The 22,230-nt window shown below is 41.1% G+C and overlaps 1 protein-coding gene across 2 annotated transcripts in view; it reads left to right on the top strand.

The window, feature by feature from the left end:
* The first annotated feature begins 2,986 nt into the window (after window positions 1-2,986).
* Window positions 2,987-22,230, top strand: part of col11a1a (collagen, type XI, alpha 1a) — an 83,349-nt gene continuing 64,105 nt past the window's right edge. For both annotated transcript variants that reach the window (XM_069151390.1, XM_069151391.1), the window contains exons 1-5: window positions 2,987-3,258; window positions 8,129-8,293; window positions 8,792-9,005; window positions 11,829-11,991; window positions 21,581-21,706. In XM_069151390.1, the coding sequence (XP_069007491.1) occupies window positions 3,144-3,258; window positions 8,129-8,293; window positions 8,792-9,005; window positions 11,829-11,991; window positions 21,581-21,706 (783 nt within the window). In that variant the 5' untranslated portion in view covers window positions 2,987-3,143. The remainder of the gene's footprint in view (window positions 3,259-8,128; window positions 8,294-8,791; window positions 9,006-11,828; window positions 11,992-21,580; window positions 21,707-22,230) is intronic.

Raw genomic sequence — 22,230 nt, 5'->3', positions numbered from 1 at the left:
ATAATGTTATTATTGTAACTTAAAAACGTGCAATTTTTACCCTTTGAGGCCCCCAAAAAGTGGGTTAGGGTTAGTGAAGGATAAACATCCCCGTTGTCCCCCCTAAAAATTGTAGCAGTGCACCAAAACTAAAACGAGGCCCCGTTCTTCCAACATTGTGCCATACTAAAACTCCAGAGCAGTCCAAGTCTTCATATACATCTTATGTCTTACTGTAAAATTTAAACAAAGTTAAACAGTTACTGAACAAAATCACAAAGTGAAAGTGTTGCAGTAGTAAATGAGTCGACCGCAGTGCCAGAAAGAAAACTCATCACTTCTCTGGCAGCAGTTTGTTGGCTTGGTTATGTGCTGTTTTTAGGCCCATCTCATTAGTGGAGACACTCGCAGTTTTGAACAAAGGCTGATTATAATCACAGCTGATTGTAACCATGAGAGAACATCGAAGACACGCTATATGTTTTATACACTGATTATACATATATTTAACGACTATTATATCTTAAAATATTGGTTCTGAAATAGTTAAAGTTTACTTAACATGAACATAATTTTGTTTAATGAGTGTCAAATATGAGCTTCACTACTGTGTCACTTTGAATTGTAGTAACAAGACCTTTTTATATCCCATCATTTTGCATGCTACTAAACAGAAGTTGTTACTACTGCTACAAGTACTACAGAAATAACTGTTGCTTCTACTGCTACTAAAAGTACTGCAGTTACTTCAACTAACTTAGCAGAATTGGTCTGCCATAAAGCACCCAACAGATGAAATACCTGTCAACTTCCTAACACTAGTTGGCTTTAATTATCTGTTTACCAAACTGCACCTCTGACAGAGGAGTTGTGGTTTATTTGTTTGTGAATGTTGTGGCAGTATTTCTTGAATGAAGTGGGGGAATGTGTTTCACTCATCACCCAAATGTTTCCAATCCAACAGGAAATCAAACGAGCAAACTTCCAGTCGTGAGCACGCTGCACTTTCCCCGAGGCTACCATCTGCTGCTGTCACCCTGGCATCTCTCAGTTGCATCACTGATTTCTGACTGACTTCTCCTTTGACGTGCCTTGACTGTCGAAAGAAAACATTAAATCTGGGACTCATTTAATGAATTGGCACATAGAAGAAAACATCAACAAGAAAAGTCAAATGTACGCCAGGTAGTTCTTAATTCCTTAATTTGAATCACGTCCTGTGAACAAAAAAAATAATTCAAAATTCCTCTAAGAATTTTACAGGGGATGACGTGGACCTCCACAAGAACCCTTGAAATCCCCCAGAGCCAACTTTTACAATGACTGCCCCTGCGTTATGAACCATGCTAGGACAAGATGTAGCACCAAACCCTCTCTGCCCAGACATCCATTCTTCCCGGAGAAATAGCTCTGCTTTCTGCCACTGGGCATCTAGGAGCAGCATCTGATACTGTTTGGCTGGAAACGGGCTGAGTCTGGCAGGCTGGAGAGGATGAGCTGGCTGACAGACAGACGCTGGTCAGGATCCATGCCTTCACCGCAGGGAGCCAAGAGATGTAAGGATGTGACCCCCCTGCTTCTAAAAGGCCTTCAGACGAGGAACCCTGGAACCCTTCATCTCTCTACAATCACCCCTCAGGGGTGTCCAAAAGTACGTAACTTGCCTTATTGTGTCATGTTTCAGGATATTCATGCAGTCACCGAGAACATTCACACATCTATTAGCGTGTGCGGCTATACTTTAAAAGCACAATGACCCATTCACTGTTAAGGAAACTGTAATATGGCGTATGTGTTGGCATTTTAATGAGAAATTATCTCAAAGCATTGTGTCAGAAAAGGAATGATAAAATTAGCAAATAATGTTTAAGATCTTGCATCATGTTCATAATTTACAAACATTCATTTATCCCTATGCCCTGAAAGGAGGCATCCAGATTCACTATTTTTCATCACTTGTTTGTTCAGGTACTTTCTATAATTTGAATGGTGACATATACAATTCTTAGTGATTCTACTCAAAAACTATACAGATTTTTAGTATCAGCTTCACCACTGAGCTGTAGTCTACTGGTTATCCAACAGTAATTTCAAGCAAATGATCATATGAAATCTTCACTCCATCTCAGAGACAAATCGTGTACTTTTTACTTTACTATTTGTCTGACAGCTTTAGTTACAAGTTACTTTTCAGATTACCCTACTTACTTCATACACTTTCTGTCCAGTGCGCATCTGAGCTGGTTGACTTATGGTTCTTACAGATAAAAAAAACAATACAAACATATGATAATCTTATGAAATATGATGCAATGCTGCAGATGAAATGTAACAACAGTACATAAAGAAGCTGAAATAAGTACCTATGACCTTAAACGACTGCAGCCATAAACGGCACGCTAATCCAACAGTCAGATTAATCAAAAGCCATCATATATAACAGTAAAACACTGACAGGAAGAGTTTACTGCATAATGTATATATTTACTCGTGATACTTGAAGTACATTTTGCTGATAGTACTTAGGTAAAGTTGTATTGGAGTATTTTCACAATGTGGTATTAGTACCTTTACAAAAGTATAAAGGACCTGAATACTTCCTCCAGCCCTGGCTATAACAGGTCTATAATAATTGAGGTTTATAAATACTGCACTGTACTGAAATAATATTGATGTTATAAGATCAGAATGTGTCCACATTTGTGCTATTTGATCTTTCAATCCAGGTAAACTTTGTGAGACTTGTATTTTTCTCTCTTTCCTCAGATGCACTCTGCATAAATTTATAGAGGCGCATTACAAATGGGTGGACCCGAAGGAGAATTTCCAGTCCTGTGATTTGCTAATCGGGGGCTGGTTCCCCTGTCAGTCCCCTGTAATCGTGGCTGTGGTTTGCGGAGCTTGCCCAGCCCTCCTGTCCGTGGACGCACCAAGTGTACCGACTGCACTCTGTGCGTTTTGGTTAAAGCCCGACTACCTTCACTGTGAAGGCTGGGCGCTGGGAAGGAGGATCGGGGCCGCGTTGTGGCTGAGAGAAGAGGCTGAAACTCCTCACATATGGCTTTTTTGTAGGACAGTTCATCATTTGGGATTGTGGACGGGACGTCATTTAAAAATTACCTGAAGTCGCCCAGAAGTTTTATTCACTTGTGGGCGCCCCGATCATGGAGATGCAAAGGTGGTCCACAAGGTGGAAAACGAAAAGGTGGCTAATGGATTCCACTGTAACCGCAATCATCACTTTAACCCTGGTTCTACAGGCTGCTAATGTCAGAGCAGGTAAGATTTTTAGGGAACCAAACGTCTCTCATGAAGTTTGTGTGGCCGAGAGGGGGACGGAGCACCGACCGGATGGGAAAACTCGGTAGCTGATGATGGAGATTGGGGGAGTTACACACTTACCTGGACACGGCAGCGTAATGTTTGAATCACAGTGAGATGTGTTAGTCCCTGTTCCACAACCAAAGTAGTTACATTAATGCGAGATTACACCTTATATCTGTGTGATTGAATTTGTGGAAGCCTCAAAGCAAAACGCTTACAGGTAGAAGCAGAACGGTACCAAGCTCAGCACTGTAGTAAAGTGCAATGTTAAACAATCCTCTAAAGACTATTTAGAAAGTGCATGCACTCATTGATAATCGTTTAAAGTGCATATATTTGCTTGACCACAACTCCATAATCATTAACAATCATTTTACCGCGGGCGACTTTTACGCATGAATGGAAGGCGTCTCCCCCGAAGATGAAACACGTCGCCTAATTAAATTCATCCTAAGCCGCTGGTATGGGCTCTTCTAAAGATCAGGAAACACAGCAGAGCTCCTTCTCCTTTAAGATTCACCTTTAGGCTGAAAGCGACCTCTTTGTTTGAACCGTGGTCCGCTAGGTGGATGATGAACACGGTTAGCAGGGTGGATTTCCTCAACCAGATGCCACTGGACGTTTGTCAGACTCCGGACTTTACTTAAAATAACAATCATTTTTACATGTAATCTTATATTTCTGGTCAGGTAGAAACCATATTGGATTGTAGAGTGGGATAGTGGTAGTTTTCTCTTGACCTTCATGAGGATAGAAGCAGGATTGATGATTAATCGCAGTTTGTGAGGCACCCAGCAATTTTGGGCAGACATTATATTACTGTATTGGTGCACAGCATTAGTGTAACTATAAATATGTGGTAGGAAAGCACACTTTGATTAAGGTCTCATCAGACCTGTCAATGCAGAGCCAACAGCACCCTGTGTGTCTGGGCAGAAGAAGGTGGGAGGGGAGGGGGCTAAAAGTGGTCAGGCAGGTTCACCCTATCTCCACACTGCCCTGGTCCACACCAAAGCCCAAAAAGCTGGCTTGTGCCTCTCTCCCCCCTCCTCACCCTTCTCACCCTCCTCACCCTGCCCAAACTTTGCACTTCCAACTTTGCACTTAGATGTTTGGTCGGCTGCGGGACAAGGCCGTGTTGTGTGAGCGGTGGGAATGCATCCCCCACTTAAGTACTGAGCAATTATTTGATGATGGTGCTTGTTGCACTTCCCTATGATTTTGGAGCCCTTCAAAGAGGCAGGACTTGCAGGTGGGCCGAGCCCGCAGCCAAAATGGCAACATATCACAAGGTTCAGGAGGCTTCACACCTCGGCCTGTTGACGAGTTCGTAAGGATATATTGTTGTGTACAGATACAGGTGGACATGTTAGATACACATGATCTCCATAATGGTATTTTTAAATAGGATGTAGCTTATGTAGAGGGTTTGGAAAAGGTTCCTAAGCCGAGGGGTTTTCGGATGTCTAATCTTTCACCCAAATCATTTGTTAAGTAAAACAAAGAGTTTGAGTTAAAGCAGTTTTGATTTATGTTGCACAAATCAATTCATTTTTGGTTGATAGTTTATTAATCTATCAACTCCATGCTGCTCCTTTTGCTTTCATTGATTGCCTCAAATAATTGCCAGTTTAGACAATAATGGACTGGAATTGTACTTCAGACTTAAAACCTCACCTTCCCTATCTCACCAACTCCAGCCTCTTTAAGTATTCTGCTCCAGGGTTCAGTGTTTCCGAGACCCTGTCAGTTTCCTTCTGAGCGCTTTATGGCAGCCGAAGCTGTTCCTGCAGGATGCCCTCTCCATCTAGCACTGTACAGACACGTTTTCTCAGCCCCCAGGGTACGGGCTCAGATGTGCATTCCAGCAGACAAAGCTAGCATTTTCAGAGTCCTCTCCCCTAATATGCTCAAGCGGGAACATCAGCTCCTTGCCGGACCTTTGTTTGCTGAAGCTGTCACACGTTTGCAGAATAATTTAGAGGCATTCATTATTGTCAGAAGTTTGCTTTACCTGCAAATCCAAACTCAAATTTTAGAATGAGGATGATCAACAGACTTCTACAGTGATTAAATGACCTGTTTGGAATCAGAAAAAGGCTTAAAATACTGTGATACCATGCTCTGATTGTCACATGGAAGCCAAAGAGTTAATGAGAGGAAAAGCCAAGTCGTGGGGGGGGGGGAATGCTTTGAAAAACTGGGTGTCTCAGTGCAGTTTCCTTGGTATGACACCAGCATAAAGCCGTCCTGTTTTAGCCGGCAGCGTGGTGGAAGTTGAAAGAAGGAGAGGGAGAGTGGGAGAGAGAGGAGGAGAAGGGGAGGGGGGTATATGGAGGGAGAGAGAGACACTCTGACTGAAGATGTTATTAGAGTCTCAGGGAGCTGCAGGTGAAAAGGTCCTCCTCCGTTTACCAGCCAATTTGACCTTCCTGTTAAAGACTTAAGGGCTGAAAATAACAAAGGGGAGCGGGATTTAAGGTATCAGTCGGTCTGACACAGGAGGTGATTAAGGATGAGCCTAGGCAGACCTTTCTGGCCTCACTTCTAAGACTGGTGTTATTTTATCTCTTGGAACATGATATACACCTGTGAACATGACAGAGATTATATCAAATCAGTCCATCTGTGTCTAATGCCAATGTGTCATAGCTCCTCCCCTTCTTGCATGCCTCTGCAGTGTGCATAATCATCTGCATAAAGAATGATCCAGCAGAGGCTCAGTTATTGGATCAACTGTCCAGACTGAGGAAAGGTCCATTCTTCCATGCCACCTGAGTTCTGCTGCTAGCCATGTGGCCTGTTTGCTCAGCCCCAGGGGGCAAACACACACCAGCTCCATCAGATGCTCCCCTTTAAAAACCTGTGCACACTCATTTGGCCGTAATGGGTTGGCCGGTATTGACATTTTCTCTGCACCTCTGTGCGAGGGTCGTAGCCTGGCCAAATTTGCCACATCTGGAACGTATGAGTCCCTGAGTTTGGACTGAAAGCAGCTCTGCAGGAACTCACAATGAGTTCCTCAGTTCACTCTCCAAAATAAGTAGCCGGTTCATCCTCACAAGCTACAAAAATGGCCACGTTGTCCGTAGTGATGGCATTCCTACGGCGTAGCAGCTGATTTTGCTCTTGGTTTTTGTGGATGTTTTTAAATCATTTGCTTATCTTGCTTTGTGTCCTCTAGTGAGCTGGATTGTGGCGGAATAACACTGAAGATGCTCGTTTCTTCATTCTGAGTTTGACCATCTGATACAGATTTTCTTTACAGGGATAGGGTTGCTTTTCAGAGAAAAGATGTGGAAGATTGTTGTGAAGAACTGTGTAGATTTGTCTGCTTTTTTGGACTGGAGTTTTCTACTATGGATTGAAGCAGCTCTCTTTGCATACACTGTTGAGGACATCTGGTCCATTATAGGTGTTGCATAAGAGGAATAAAGTGACACGGAAATCGTAGGATACACATTCAAGGCTTTTGTGTTTGCCTTTCATAAAAATGAAATCTTTGAGGTTCACAAAGTCACTACTATAGATATTTTTTTAGTCTACCTCAAATCTAATCTGCACTGATAATGAGTTGATCCTCTACAAACCATCTGTATGAGCGATGCTCCTTTTATATTCAGTAGGAATAGATTCATGTTAGTACACACATTCGTCCCCAAACCAACTGCTTTTCCCAGCAGAACAAAACAGGCTCCTAATTTTCTTTTCCTTGCCATATCTGGAGTGTTGAGAGTTTTAAGATTAGACATGAGACATTTATTTAAAATCCCTTTGTATCAAGAAGTCAGAGAGTTATTTGACCTTGACATGCCAACCTAAACAGTGGCTTTGGAGCCATCAGAAAATCTTTCTGATGCTTTCAGGCCCCTTGGCATGCTTTTTTTTCGTGTTATTTCATCTAACAGACTGTCATTGTATTGCCAGCAGGTATTGCTATGCTCTGTGAAGTAAGCCCCTGTTTTTATTTTAATGTATGGATTTGAACCCTTTGTACTTTACTCATAGTGCCCACCTACTATTATGTCTATTGGACTCCAAAATGTGGCCTGTAAACAATAGAATAGCACTGGTCACATAGGCTATGTCATGAATATATTGCATGTGTGCTGTGCATGGACTTAGATACTAAAACATAATGGCCCATATTACAGGGAGTCAATATACTGCTGCAGAAGCCACTGTTTTGTACTGAGAGGGTGTTGTGATTAGGAGGCATAATCATAATTCTTTCCCATGGGCCTCATTTGGCTCTCACACAAGCTACATTATGTAAATTGCTTCAGATTGAAGAGCCTTATAAGGGTAAACCTACCCTGGTGTTGTAGAAGTCTAACTCTGATAGCACATTGTTCAGTAAGGTCTTCGGTTTTTGGTGGTGACATCCACATTTCTTGTCAGATGAGCCTGTAGAGGCTGGGCAAGGCAGCATTTCCGAACTTAACCATTTAGACACATCCTGTAGCCAATGAATCTCCACTCTTGCCCAAAATAACACACTTCAACACTGCTTATTAATCCTTATGATATTTAATTATTTAATTATTATTATATTATGAATCATAACTGCCTTGTGTTTGTTTAATAGGAAAAGGGCCAAGACATGTTTGAAATTTTGAAAAGCTACCATATTATTATCATTGTTATTATTATATTACACATGTGATTGTTTTTTCAACATCTTGGGACCATGTTGGAAAGTAATCCATGTAATCAGTCATCAGTGTGGTGATAATGGTGACGAACCAATTTCACCTTGAACCACATATTTCCTGCAGAAAACATTGCAACGACCTAACAACTTTTTTATTTCCTCTTTGAACAGCAGAACCAGTGGATGTCCTAAAAGTATTAGCATTTCAAAATTACCCCGAAGGAGTGACAAAAACATCAGGATTTTGCGCAAACCGAAGAGCCTCGAAGCCTGACTCGGCGTACAGAGTTGCCGAGCAGATCCAGATCAGCGCCCCCACCACGCAGCTATTCCCTGGTAAGAGAACCTCCAACCATCAGCTGTCATGTGTAAAACAGGTTCTCTGGAGGGTGGATTCTCCTCTTGACTGTCAGAGATCTGAACTACCAATGACTGCTTTGATTGGTGTCGTTAAATAATGGAAAATAAGGCAAAGCTGAGCAAAAGATTTGTTTTTCAGTCTCCCGAAAAACTTTTGGATAAATATCTAGCTCTACATGGAAAAGCTAAATGTTGGCACCCTTTCTATACAGCTTGAAATTATATATATTACACCTACCAAGGTTAGTATTAGTGATTCAGTGTGATAAAACAAGTATTTACAAGCTGAGAAAAGTAATTGGTTGTTACTTTAGAAGAGTAAATTGATGCTGAGGCCTTATTACGTTCAAATATGCCTAAATATGATGTAATAGATGGTATAATATTTAAATATTGATGTTGGAAGTGTCCGCAGTCACATCAACTCCAATCCGTTCACCTATCTTTCCCACCCATCCTCCTCCGACCGTGCAGGTGGTGTTTTCCCTGAGGACTTCTCCATCCTGGCCACAGTGCGCCCCAAATCTGGCCTCCAGTCCTTCTTGCTGTCCGTCTACAACGAGCAGGGAGTCCAGCAGCTGGGCGTGGAGGTGGGACGCTCGCCCGTCTTCCTGTACGAGGACCAGACCGGCAAGCCCGCCCCCGAGGACTACCCGCTGTTTCGGACTCTCAACCTCGCTGATGGAAAGTATGTCAAATCTGAACTCCACGTAATCACACACTCAAAACACACCCGCGTGCCCTCCGACTCCAAGTTCAAGCTGATTCAGGAGGGGGATGGATGTAAAACAGAGGGAGGGGAGTAAGATGGTGTCAAAGAAGTACATCAAGGCTTTGATCATTTGATGCTCATCAGCATTTCGTATATTTTGTCTTGTGACCGATCCATACATGGATTATCTATGGAAATGGATTGTCCTTTACTTTGATTAAATTTCCCATAATGAAAACACGTATTAGAGTTACAAGGATTTCTATGGCATTGTGATTATCCTAAAAGTAGCTAAACATTTCCTGATTTCCACTGACTCGTTCTTTTCGATAAAAGCAAGAAAACAACCCAGATTTTTGCCTTGTTGCACCACAGGTGCTCATCACCGGATTATCCGTCTCCTCAGGGGTCTGTGGGCACAGAGACAGGTCAGAGACGGGGAGACACTGGATTATTGGGGCACAGCAGGGCTGCCATGGGCAACCTGACCTCATCCATGAACTCACTGCCTCTGTTATTTTAGAGAGGGAGGGTGGGAGGGAGGAAAAGGAGGGGATAGAGGCAGTCCTAAACTTACTTCTTTTTTTTACCCCCTTTTGGATTATCTCACCCAACCAGAAACAGTGTTCCTAACCTTTTAGCATAAACCTGATTATCTGCTCCCAGGTTCAGAAATCCCAGCATTTTCACTCAGAGCTTTGGTGGAGCTGCTGTGAGCTCGTGTGCAGGGGTGAGAGGGGGATAAATAAACAGACAGGCTGCTGGGAAAACGCATTATTTGATATTATGTTTGGTGCTTTCCTCCAGTCTTATTAAAGTTTTACTTTTATTTGCCGAACATGTTTGTTTTTTGAACTTTGAAAGGAAGTCAGAGCACGGACACAATGTGTTATGACCCAGATGAACTTAAGATGCGATCCAGTGTGTGCTCTGTTATCATGATGGAAGGATGCTTGGGAAATCCTTTAAAAAAATCTTTTCAGCAAGGAGGCAGACGCTCCCAGCCGACTTTGTGTTGGTCTTGTCGGCTGTTCTGTCCAGTGTGTAGTTTTTGTAGACTGCTGTCTGAGGAACAATGTTCTCTGTGGAGGATTTGTAACACTTCTCGGTCTGGATGCCTTCCAGGTCTAAATCTCCGCTGACTAAAGCTCTGCCTGCTTACAGTCTGAAATCCCCCGCGGCTGTATTAAGAAGCGCACGCTCAGCTTGAAAAGAGAGGCATAATGATGATATTGATGAGGTGAAAAAGAGCATTACCTTTTCTTTTTCTTTTTTGGGGAACATAAGGTGATTTAGAAGATTTCGAGTGAACTGTCACACCATCAGTTAAGCTCTGAAAACATGCGTCTGAAAAGACCGTTTTGTTGCTCTGCTGATCATTGTGCCTGCTTCAAACCTTTGAGAAATTGTTGAAACCCACTGAAGTCAACATTTGCGTGTTTGCCATATAAGGTGACAAGTAATCCTTTGTGCTGTAGCGCTAAGCCCGGAGAGAGTTGCACGTTTATTTTTCTCTAAGCTCCATTGCTTGCCCTGGAATGTGTCCGTGTGATCAGAGACGTTTCCACGCATTTGTCCTCTTGCTTCTACCACAATTTACCATTCAGATCAGTTCATATGATATCAGAAATATCTGTGATAAACTTTTCTTTTATTGCCATCTTTAGCTTCAGCGTTGCCAGGTCTCATCTTCCACCTCGGAACAATGTTTTGACTGTGTGTCTCCTGCTCTGGCAAGGCCGGCCTTCCCGGATCTTGACACACACTTTCCACAATGTTCACCATGTCTGTCATGCCGAGTAACCCAGAAGGAGGATTAAGTTTGGAGTTTAATGAGTGTAATCCTGTGTTAAACAGGGCCAAAGTGTGGGGGCAAGAATGTGGTCCACTGCTGCCTGGTATGCAATAGCCCTTAAGTGCAGTGGCAAATGGTGCAAAGGCAAGGGAAGTGTCAGGCTCACGTGTGACCCCGGTTAACCCTTTGCATGTATGGCAGTTGTCGATCAAAATATGTCATACATAACTCGGTTGCTCATGTTTTCTCGGGGCATTTGCTTTTGTAATGACTTGCATCAGAACTTTCTCAGTTTCTCTCTCCTTGAGGCGCGTTGTGAGGTATTTCAAGTCGATTATAATCCGATTAAAGTCCTGATAATGTTTTCTTAGAATGTAATCAAACCACACAAAGATGTCTACAGTCAAATTTTCAAGTTATTGACCCAACACTTGCTGCACATCGTATTAATTGACCTCATTTTTGCTTGTTGTCTATATCATATGATGCTCTGATTTCAGTGATTATTCAATGTGCACTAGCAATGCATCAAGGTCAGTAAGAGACTTTTATTCTGCTTCACTTAGGAAGCAAGATAAGTGTTTCTAGCACAACTTCACATCCTCCCAAGGTGCACAGAGGAGGAAAAAGAAACTACAAGTGGTCAAAACTTCAGCAACACTTGCAGTATGTGGAGCAGCTTTGTTGTAAGACCCGCACGTTCCGTCTTATGGCCATCATCGGGGTCGAGATAAAACACATTACTACAGTTCAATAGAGGGGGTATGAAACAAATGAAAGAAATCCAAAAGGTAAAAAATTATGAATAACCAATCATATACACCAACCCTATTTAAGTGTGTGTTGTAATTTGTTTGATGAAGGTCAAGTCGGAACGTGTTGGTCTTACAAATCTGCCCCTGCGTTGTCTACATACTGCAGGTGTTGCTGGAGTTTCGACCATTTATTCTGCTCGACTTTGCCTTCCTTCATTGCTAATCTCTTCTCTTTGTGTCCTCGACCAGGTGGCACCGCGTGGCCATCAGCGTGGAGAAGAAGACGGTCACCATCATCGTCGACTGTAAGAAGAAGATCACCAAGCCTCTGCTCAGGAGCGACCACGCCTCCATCAACACCAACGGCATCACCGTGTTCGGCACCAGGATTCTGGACGAGGAAGTTTTCCAGGTAAATGTTTCACTGCGGTGGATTGTGTGAACGTGTCCGTTGTTACTGAGGTGCTTGTTGGTGTCACTGCTAATTTGTATCTTGGCATATCAATCAGAAATGATGTAGCATCGACCATCTAGGACTAAAAACTTGCTTGTAGTCCAATTTTTCTTCTGCTGGTGTCCCTTTGGCATCAGTTCACTCGAAATAATTTATTTATTATGTATTAATTTTAAACAGTATTTACTGTGTCCAAACCTCCTTCTCTCTCTCTCTCGAATCCAGGGGTTTCAGTTTAAGTCCCACTGACACAGCCTTTGATTCTGCCAAAGAGGAATGTGGAGTTGATAGAAACCAGGGCACATGTCGAGGTCTCCAATTCTTATGATTTTGAGGAACTTCACAGAGATATCATACATCTAAAACATCTGAGGCCTTTTATCTTGCCTGCTGGGGCTCTACTGTAGTTTGATTACAGAGTCCTCCAGCAGAGGTTTTCAGCCTCTCTTTGTTTGTGACCACACGAGTAACTTTGTCAGTTTGTTTTTGGAGCGTGAGAAGCTCAGATTATAGGCAGTGGTCAGCCTTTTAAAAATGTTAACAATACTTAGCTTTAACACACACAGAACAAATCAAATCTGGAAAGCAGCTTTGGAGCGTATTATTGATTCAAACAATGAATGTAAGAATTCTGTGGCTGCATGTTGAATGGCACAGCTCTATATTGAATGGGAAGCTTACTTTGGCTGTGTTTGACCAACTGTGAAATATTCATGTGTGACAAATATTTATCACCTGAGTCCCAGCAGACCAAAAAGATGGCGATACAATAGATTGAGTTTCAGTTATTTGTCAAAATAAACGTTTTGATCCGTTCATGTAAGTCTGTCACTAGAAAATACAGATTGGTGATTTTATAATAGATCATTTGCAAGGTTTGAGGGTCCGACAACGATTCTAAAACATCTGATTTCCTTTGCGTCTATTTACTGTAACTCATAAGAGGGTTAGCAACCTTGGTCTGAGAGATTTTGTTTGACAAGGATAAACCTGGATAATGTATATAGAAAAATGCCACGCACAACTCACAAATCTTGAACCACAACACGTTGTAATGAGAGTCCAACAAGAGCAGAATACTCACAGATCAGTATTTAACTATTTATTGTGAGCAGAAAAACTGATGAGTTTCAGCCATGAGCCATCATCAGCATACTCTCATTTAAAGATAGAACTGGAGCCATGAACTCTTCCGCAGAACTGTGGTAAACAAACAAGTGAGTCTTTACTGCTTTTCACAGAGCCTATGTTGTTGTTGTTGTTGTGATTTGCCAATTATCAGAAATGGCATGACACTTGTAAATAGCGCTTTTTAGAACATTGCTAAACTTGTGCTTGTTACTGAAACCTACAATACACTGTACTGTTTGGAGCTGTTAATACCTCCGAACACACACAAAAAGAAAAAAAAATGTAATGTCTTCCAGCCCGTCTCTTCCTGTTTGATCAGAAAACAATCTAAGAAGTCTAAGAAGATTTTATCATTAAACAAACAGCAGCTCCAGGGCTGCCGGGGAAGTCCAGTAGTTGGGAGTTTGAATGTGTGAACTCAGTGTTGGTAAAGCATTTCTTGAGTTTCTCATTTTGCTGTTGGTGTCTCCAGCTATTATAATGCAGTGTTGATTTAGGCACATATGCTGTTCTACATTCCCAATGCCTGGCAGATCAAACAAAAAGATGCATATTAGACATAAGGTTTGCCCCAAACTGTTTCTTAATACCGGATAACGGAGACAAAATGAATAAAAACAATACAAATCTGCATATTTCAACTTCGAAATATTCATTTTTGAGGGCAACCTTCTGGGATTTTGAGCATCTCTCCCATTCTCTCATTAAGTGTGATGTTCATTCTGCTTTGAGACCCAGTTCATCCAGAGGTTGATGCTGGCAGGCAGATGTAAATAGAGTCAGATAATGACTGAGCTGTCATGACGCTCATGGTGTTGTCTGGTATGAGGTAAAGTTCACTGAGAACATATATGGGAGCTGTGTTTGCTTGTGAGAGACTGCTGGTTTGTTCAAGTGCTGCGGGAATGGTGAGTCATTACTCTGATACCATGTTTTAATGATTGATGCTTCTACTTTTGTCTTAAAGCCATATTTCTTTGGGCATGCCTTGTCATCACCACGGGGACGCAGGGTGCCGTGTGTATTGCAGAGCATTGTGTGAGTGTGCAGAAGGGTTTCCCTTCTTTGCTGTGCATCATTGCTCCAATCTGACCTTGTGCTCCACTCAGGCTGTTTGGATGAGGACATCGCTGTGTTGCTATGGACATATGATGTAGAGTTAGGTAAAGAGACCGGTATCATCATCATCATCATCATCATCAGTCAGACTATTAAATGAAAGACATAAAAATTATATTCAGTAAAAAAGTGTTGGTATTCTTAGACACCTGCATTTTGAAAAGATATGGTCACCATATAAAGAAAATAAATTTGTATTAAAAATGAGTAGGCACTAATAAAATAGCTTAATCATAACATTTTAGCCTCTATCAGTATTAAACTAACACAAAAAAAATAATTTGAACTTTATCGAAAAAATATTAATATGTTTCTGATTACGGATCCAGGCACAATTTTTTTTCTTAGGTCTAAAGTTTATGAGGCGATTTTCTTCCTCGCATCCCCTGTCAGTTTTGATTAGATTTATGAGTGGAGCACTGAAGCCAGCATTTCTATCAAACAGGGTGTCTAGTCAGAGGTTGGCCCGTGGAAGGGCTGAAAATAGGAGCCATAAGTCAGCTAACAGGGTCTTCTCTGTGTAGTTTTTGGAACAGGTCTCCTGTCTGTTCTCTGTCACTGCTCTCCTCCGAGATCCACGGGTCCCAATGCATGCTGGGATATCCAGTACAGTGGAGGAGAAGGAAACACCCTGGCCTTATGTTGGACCTCCTCTTTTTTTTAAATTAGTCAGAAGATTTTAGGTGATATGATTTGATTACAATATAATTATGTATGAGAATGTATATAAAAAAAAAAAATCTAGAAATGTAAGAAATACATGGCAAAAACGTCACTTTCTTTAGGTTTTGACTTCCCTTTTAACGAGTGTGGTAGGTGAGGTTTTTTTTATTTCCAGTTCTAGATTTAATTATATATTTGCTTTATTCCAACTCTGGGGTTTGTTTTCACAACCTGACCTGCATTTTTCATAAACGTCTATTCATGCCCTACCTGCCTCAGGTTGGAGGCGACCACCGCCGCACGGGGATCTGGCACAGATGAATGGGAGCCTTTCATTGCCCCGTCAGGCTTTCCTTATTTCCTCATCTCCTCCCCTCCCTGCATACTCTCCCCCTGCTCGCCACCTCCTCCTCCCTCTGCACCCTCCCCACCTTGAGGCCTCCCTACTGTGCCAAAGCCATGAGACTGTCTATTCATGCCTGGTGGACATTACCTGTCTCAATGCAGCACGCACATATGCATACCCCTGCCTATTCAGTGTCTCACTGGGCAGAAAAATGTATCAGCGCTGGAGGACTAGTTCTCTGCACCGTGGTGCCTGCACTGCATCTCATTTAGAAAAAGCATGTTGGTTTATGACAGATCGTGTTTATCGAGTCTGCTAGCCTGAATTACTAATGGCAAAAGTAACTTTCTGTGTCTTTCAAGTGTTAATTGGTCATAAAAGATGGCATATGGCATGTTTAATTTTTTCTTTATATTTTCTAATTACATGCAAATTTTAGGTAACAGTCTGGCTCTTTTTTACTTCCTTTCAGGCTGCATGTTAAAACTTTATGGCTATTAGTCTGTAACTGAGCTGACTCTTTCTAAAAACATTTTATAGTTATTACTACTCTAGAAAATTGTATCTATGAAGTTCTGCTGTCATTGGATCGGTCTCCATTTCTTGTGTTTACCAGCATTATTTAGCAGGCTATAAAGCCACTGCCTAATCTACTCCAAAAATTCTAAGCAATTTGATCCTCCAGGTGTCTGCTGTTAAAGCTCTTGATGTGGCTTCTTAGTTATCTTAAGGTGATTCTACTCTTTAGACTTTGGGGCAGTAGCTATGAAGCTGTCTAATTGCAGTTGACTGGAGTATGTTAAAGTATGTTGCTGTGGGCAAAGGTATGTCAAAGGACCCATGCTGATGACTACTTGGTTTTGAGTTTGGTCCGTGATGCTCAGCGTTCAGCTTGTAGTGACATCATGTAAAAGGATTTGTCTGTCAAAACAAAACCAAACATTGCTCTAAACTGATGATTCAAAACGTGGACATCATGTCGGGCAGCTACTCGCGAGTGGAAATCCAACACTATTGCTATGCCCTGCTGTAACCTATGACCTCCTCCATGTGTATTTATATCCCATGGTGCCTTGCGGTCAGGATGAGGTCAAGGTGGATTGTGCATCTCGAAAAAGAGGGCATCACGAATTCTGTACTGTCAACAAATGCTATTATTTCCCTGGTTTTATTTCTCTTCTATTACTCTGTCCCTGTTTGCACTACTTTGTTATCTGATACGAAATTTTCCACACTGAAAGTAACTAATTTAAAATGACTCAGTGGTGTAACTGATAGGTGCATTTTAGTTGTGATCAACACAATGTAAGAAAGAAATTCAATGTTAATTCAGTGCTGAATAAAACAATTCATTTTACTTGTATCACATCTAGTTTTGATGAGTCAACAATCATAGTTTGGTGCAGAGTTAAAATCAGCTTTCCAGTCAAACTTTAGAGTTTAATCTCATTTAAAAGACCTTAATTAAATATCTTTACACACTTTACAGTGTCTTCTTTTATTTTTGTAGTGTGACTTGTTTGACTGTATATCATCATTTCTAATAGTACTCTATTGCACTTTCATGTTTTTCAAAAGTTAATGATGCATTTAAAACCATGTGAGGTGAAAATAATGCCTAACACAACAGTGCATATAGCAGGTATGGAGCTGTAAAATGATTTCTATGAGGATTCAAAAGTCTCAGCTGTTGATCTTGACCCCACTTCTCTCTTTCAGCCTCTCTCTTTTTTCCTCATTGACCTCTGACCCCACAGTCATGAACGCACAACCTCATGGGCCTGCTTCAGTGCTGCATTGTGCTATGCTGTAGCCAGGAGGGGTGTATTGTGGAGCTCTGGCTTCGCTCCAAGTTGCCAGGGCCTTTTTTTTTATTCTCTTAGCGGTCCACAATAGAAGACAGGCCCAGAGCCTCGCTGTAACTCTCCCCAGGTGCTTCCCCAGCACAAAACATCTGTTACCATCCCAGCTGCTCTCTCTAAATCCCTGTCTGTCTCTGGATCCCTCTCAGTGCTCCCTTCCTCAGTACACATCAGTTTCTCTCCTGTCTCATCTTGGTTTTGTGAGTTTCTGTTTGGGAAGACAGGTTAATGGAGCGTTAAAGGAAGACACCTGTCTGTGGGAGTGCCATTTATACCAGAAAATAAGATACCTCAGCAAGTATAGTGATGATTATCTAGTTTATAAAGGTTTTTTGTTTTTTTTACCTGTCAGCCCTTCCAACTAAAAAGTGTTTGTATCTTTTAAAGCTTACACTTAGTTTTGTTTTTTTATGCATCATGAACACCTTGAATAGTGCCTGGATCATGACAGACCTTGAATGCGTCATATTGCACATGTTCTCCACCTCGATGTTTTATAATTGTGCTGATCTAGTTTTAGGGCTTGAACACCATGTCTCCAGTGCCTATTTGTGTGCACACGGGTGGCTCTCAGACGTGGATTAATTAGAGCTGACTCGAGGCAGGGTTCAAGCATTCACTGTTGGTCTTTGGGTGACACATGAGGTAATACATGTCAACTTGACTCAGGGCAAGGCTTGATCTCTCTTTTTCTGTTGAGCCTCCCCAAACGCACATGGACACAGACTCACACATCAATTCTCACACTTGGTTTATAGCACTTTGTCTTGTTTGTTACTTTGCAGGTAAATTTGGTCTCTTCATGAACAATATTATTCAATTGATAACCCAGAAGTAAGAGTTTGACTCTGCATCCATTGCTGCAGTTATTCACTGGTCAATTTTGTGCATTTTTATGGCTATTTGGCTTTCATAACATCTTTAAGACAAGTGGAAAGAAAAGGTGTTTATTTTACCACACTTTGTGTATTTGCATCTGTACATATGTCCTAAATTCATGAAAAGTTTGCCAATATAATATGATATATATATATGGCTATGAATGGTGAATGAATAAACCCCTCCGTAAAGAATTTTGGGATATAGATGGGAAAAGACTGTAAAGTTTGGTGCATGTAGGTGTTACTGAGGTGGAGATATTTAACTCAGAGTATGAGAAAAAAAAAAAAATAGTCATTTTGAGAAAACAGCCTTTAAATTGACAACACACTTTCACCAAACTTTTCATTTCTATTCCTCTATATATTTTAAAGGGTTTGACTGAGTTGTTTGTTCATGTATCATTCATAGCTCCTTTAAAAAAAAATTAAAAAAAAGATTTACAATTGTATTCCTAAAAACATGGCCAAAGTGGATGTATCTATAGTATATCTATAGTGATATATAGAGATAAACAAAATCTCCTGTGTAAAAACCTTTGACTCTAATATGTCAAGAGAAACAAGACATTTTGAACCCTGCCTTTTTCCAATGTTGAAATTTCTTTTCTTTGAATGTATGCAAATTAGCACATATTTCTTTAGGAAAAATGCATTATTTACATAACAACATTTCAGAAGCCTGGTAATGCAAAAATAGTTGTTTTACTATAAGTAATTAACTGGGTGATGTACAGTATATTAGTGAGCATTTGTACCCTTTTCACCTTTAGTGGCTTGCGGTAATTTGTATAATGTCTGTATCCTTACAGGAATTATATAATATTTGACTCACAACTATGACACTTCTCCAAGTTTTAGAATCACCTGTTTGCTCATATGTTCATAGTGGGAAGTGTAAGTGTTGCATTTCAAGGTGTGGGTATTTTAACTCTAATTTCTGAAATGCATTTTATTCATCATATTTCAAGCCTTACCATATATGAGTTGTTACTCATAGCTCAGTTGTTTGGGGTGTTTCAGACAGTAGAAGTGGGATGATGTCCTTGTCACATTGCACCAACCAAGAGTGTAGCTACTGACAACGTACTACCTGCAGTAACATCAAGTGCAATGAGCAGAAATGTTGTGACTGGCCCACTAAAACACTTCAAATTAGGCAGAACAGATGAGATCAGATACGATTTAGGAATTTAAGGATGGGGCTAAATGTAGTGGTTTATAGGGAGGAGGTGGGGTTTGTTGTGCTATTTGAAGTTTAGTGTGCAGAGTCACTGTGTTTAACTTGTAGACAGATAATATACGATTGTATTGTTAGATATGTGAGAAAAATCCCCCTTTTTTTTCCATCACGGGGGGGAATCTGTGGACTGTCAGACTGAAGCTGTGAAACAATATGTTGATGGATGATTGTACGGAGAGAATTTTCAAGGAGCACTGCTTGTTTTCTCATGGGACAAGCCGTGGCACATGGATGTTTGTACTAAGGAACATGTTGAGGATCCATAGATGGGCTTTTTACACGAGGGGGATAGACGCACACATTCTCATGGCAAGTTTCAGCCTGCTTGATTTCTCTTGTGTTTCACTGCCAATCCTTTATTCTGCTCTCCCACTGTATAGTTTCCCTGCTGACACAAGTGCATCAGGATTTTTTTTTTTTTTTTTTTTTATCTCTGGGCTCAGGCATCTCTGTTGTTCTCAGCTCCTAACCAAAGGCGTGCCCCTCACTCCGTCTCCTTAAAACTTTTGTCAGCTGTCTTTGCAATGTGTATAAAGGCTCAACAAGCAGCCTGCCGGAACTCAGTTCAAGCAATTGCAGACTTCAGATCCTTTCGCCAGTGTGTTTGCTGTGTGGCAGTGAGCTGTGTGTTTTGTGGCTGTAGGATTAATAACAAAGTGAGACTGACCTGGAGTAGTGTTAGGCTTTGTGGTCCCAACAATCAAGAGAACATTGTTGGTACACTACTATTCTATTGTTTTTCAGGCAAAGTCATTGAGTAATAGGGATTGTTGTTCAAAATATTGTTTTTTGTCCTGGGTGACATTTTTAGTGGCTCCTTGATTTTAGGACAATCGTTTTTGACACCCTTTGTACTGGAAACCATGTGTACACGTGTTTTTCTGGGCTAAGTCTTCAAAATAAAAGCTTTTGGCAGCTGAGTTTGTTTCAGAACTCCACTGATTTTGTAACTGACAAGAAGAAAAACAAATGGTGAATTTCTTTCTTAAAGAGTTGGGGCAATGTTGTGTGCTGTGGCAGGATATTTTGCAGTTGAACTTAAAGGTCCAATATTTGACACTTTTCTGGAGTTTTATTTGCAGCCTTGATATCCATAAGAAGATATTGTTGTACTTTGAAGTACCAAAAACCTCTCTTTTGATTGGCAGCGTCTTTTCAGTGTGGCGCATTTCCAGGCTAACCAAAGGTTTTCTTTGGTTTTTAGCTTGCTACCTTGGTGTTTTCTTCTACGTAAAAGGTTGGACAATGGGCTGTGCTGTTAGTGGACATATGATCTGAGAATTTGTGACATCATAAACCTACAGAAGTCCACACGACACAGTTTTTATATACAGGCTGTGTCCATTTCACTGGGCTGAGAGTTTTGACTCAGTATTTATACAGCTCTTACCCCTGGTTTATTATGTAAAAAATGGAAATCTAAATTTGTACAATATGGGACCTTAAAACATGAAAAATAAGCACTGCCACAAAAATGCTAAAGAGTAAACCTCATTCAAAATAAGGTGATAATTCAATTAATTTAAAAAAACAAATTGTAACGCTTAAATAAAGAAGACTAAAGATCAACAGCGTGTAAATTATTTTATATTCCAAATTCCCAGGTCTGTTCTTGGTTTATTCCCTGATCATTTCATTCCCATGCTGCAAATGTCATAGTGTAAAGCTGCAAAAAATCATACTGGCAATATACATATAGTATATGGAATGAGAAACCTAAAACAATAATATCGGCCTGCCACCATGTTTTATATTATATCCCCATATCCCTTATTAGCTGTCGCTGTTGTTGTTTATTGTACTGTAAACACACACGGTCATGCCAGGTGTTACATCTGGCTTCATGCTCCATGTTTATTTGATTTCCTGAGGTAAACCCCAGCGCTGATAATAATAATTTTCTCGGTGTCTGAACTTAATTTCCTCCCTGAGCCGTGTGTGTGTGGACTCTGTCATGTGTGTGTGTGTGTGTGTGTGTGTGTGTGTGTGTGTGTGTGTGTGTGTGTGTGTCAAGCTGTTTAATCATACAAGAGTGTTAGAGTCTGCCAGACTCTGTAAGTGTATGGGACCTCAGAGATCACATCTGTAAATTAAGATTTTCATTTAATCCACTTTAACCAGTGTGTGTGTGTGTGTGTGTGTGTGTGTGTGTGTGTGTGTGTGTGTGTGTGTGTGTGTGTGTGTGTGTGAGAAAGAGGAGACATGACCCTCAATAATATATGTATTTTTAAACTGACAGACAATTACATGAAGGCAAAATCTGCTTCAATGATTGACCTGACTTTTTTTTTTCTGTTTTCTGCAGGGTGACATCCAGCAGCTTCTGATTGTGGCTGATTCCAAAGCAGCATATGACTACTGTGAACACTACAGCCCCGACTGTGACACTCCCCACAGCGACTCCCTGCAGGCCCAGGAGCCAGAGGAAGAGGTCAGCCAACCGGGGAGGGTGGGGGAGATCTGGCAAGGCACCAATCGGGGGTGCTGATTAATTTAAACTTTAATCTGAATTACATTTTAGAAGAGGAAGAACTGAAGAGCTTCACTTTAACTTGCTTTTTGAAGCTCACACCTATTTGGCATTCAGAAAGGCACCGTTGCCAGGTTTTACTTACACAGTTTCCTCAGTTTGGAGGCACATGTATTTAAGCCTTATTTTTGTACTTGTTTAACCAATTAAGAGACAAAGCCGTAGCATTTTGACTGGTAAATTATGAGCTCAGGAAAATTCAATTGAGGAATAAGTGAAGTGCTTCAAAAAAGGTGCCTTCGAATCCATTTACACCTTGACGAGGCCTTTGATTTGGTCTGCGATTGTGCTTCACAGAGCCACAGATCACAGGTCTCACTCTTTGAGAAAGATATATGATCCTGGTGAAACTGTACATGTATCAACAAAGAATAATTCACACTGTAGATATTCACAGTTACTACACAGACATGAAAATACAGATG

Source organism: Embiotoca jacksoni, unplaced genomic scaffold, assembly GCF_022577435.1.
Source record: "Embiotoca jacksoni isolate LCO1_2020_lvr unplaced genomic scaffold, fEmbJac1.0.p SCAF_17, whole genome shotgun sequence".
Lineage (NCBI taxonomy): Eukaryota > Metazoa > Chordata > Actinopteri > Embiotocidae > Embiotoca > Embiotoca jacksoni.
The sequence above is the reverse complement of the archived record's forward strand: the minus strand, read 5'-3'. Positions and strand labels throughout refer to the sequence as shown.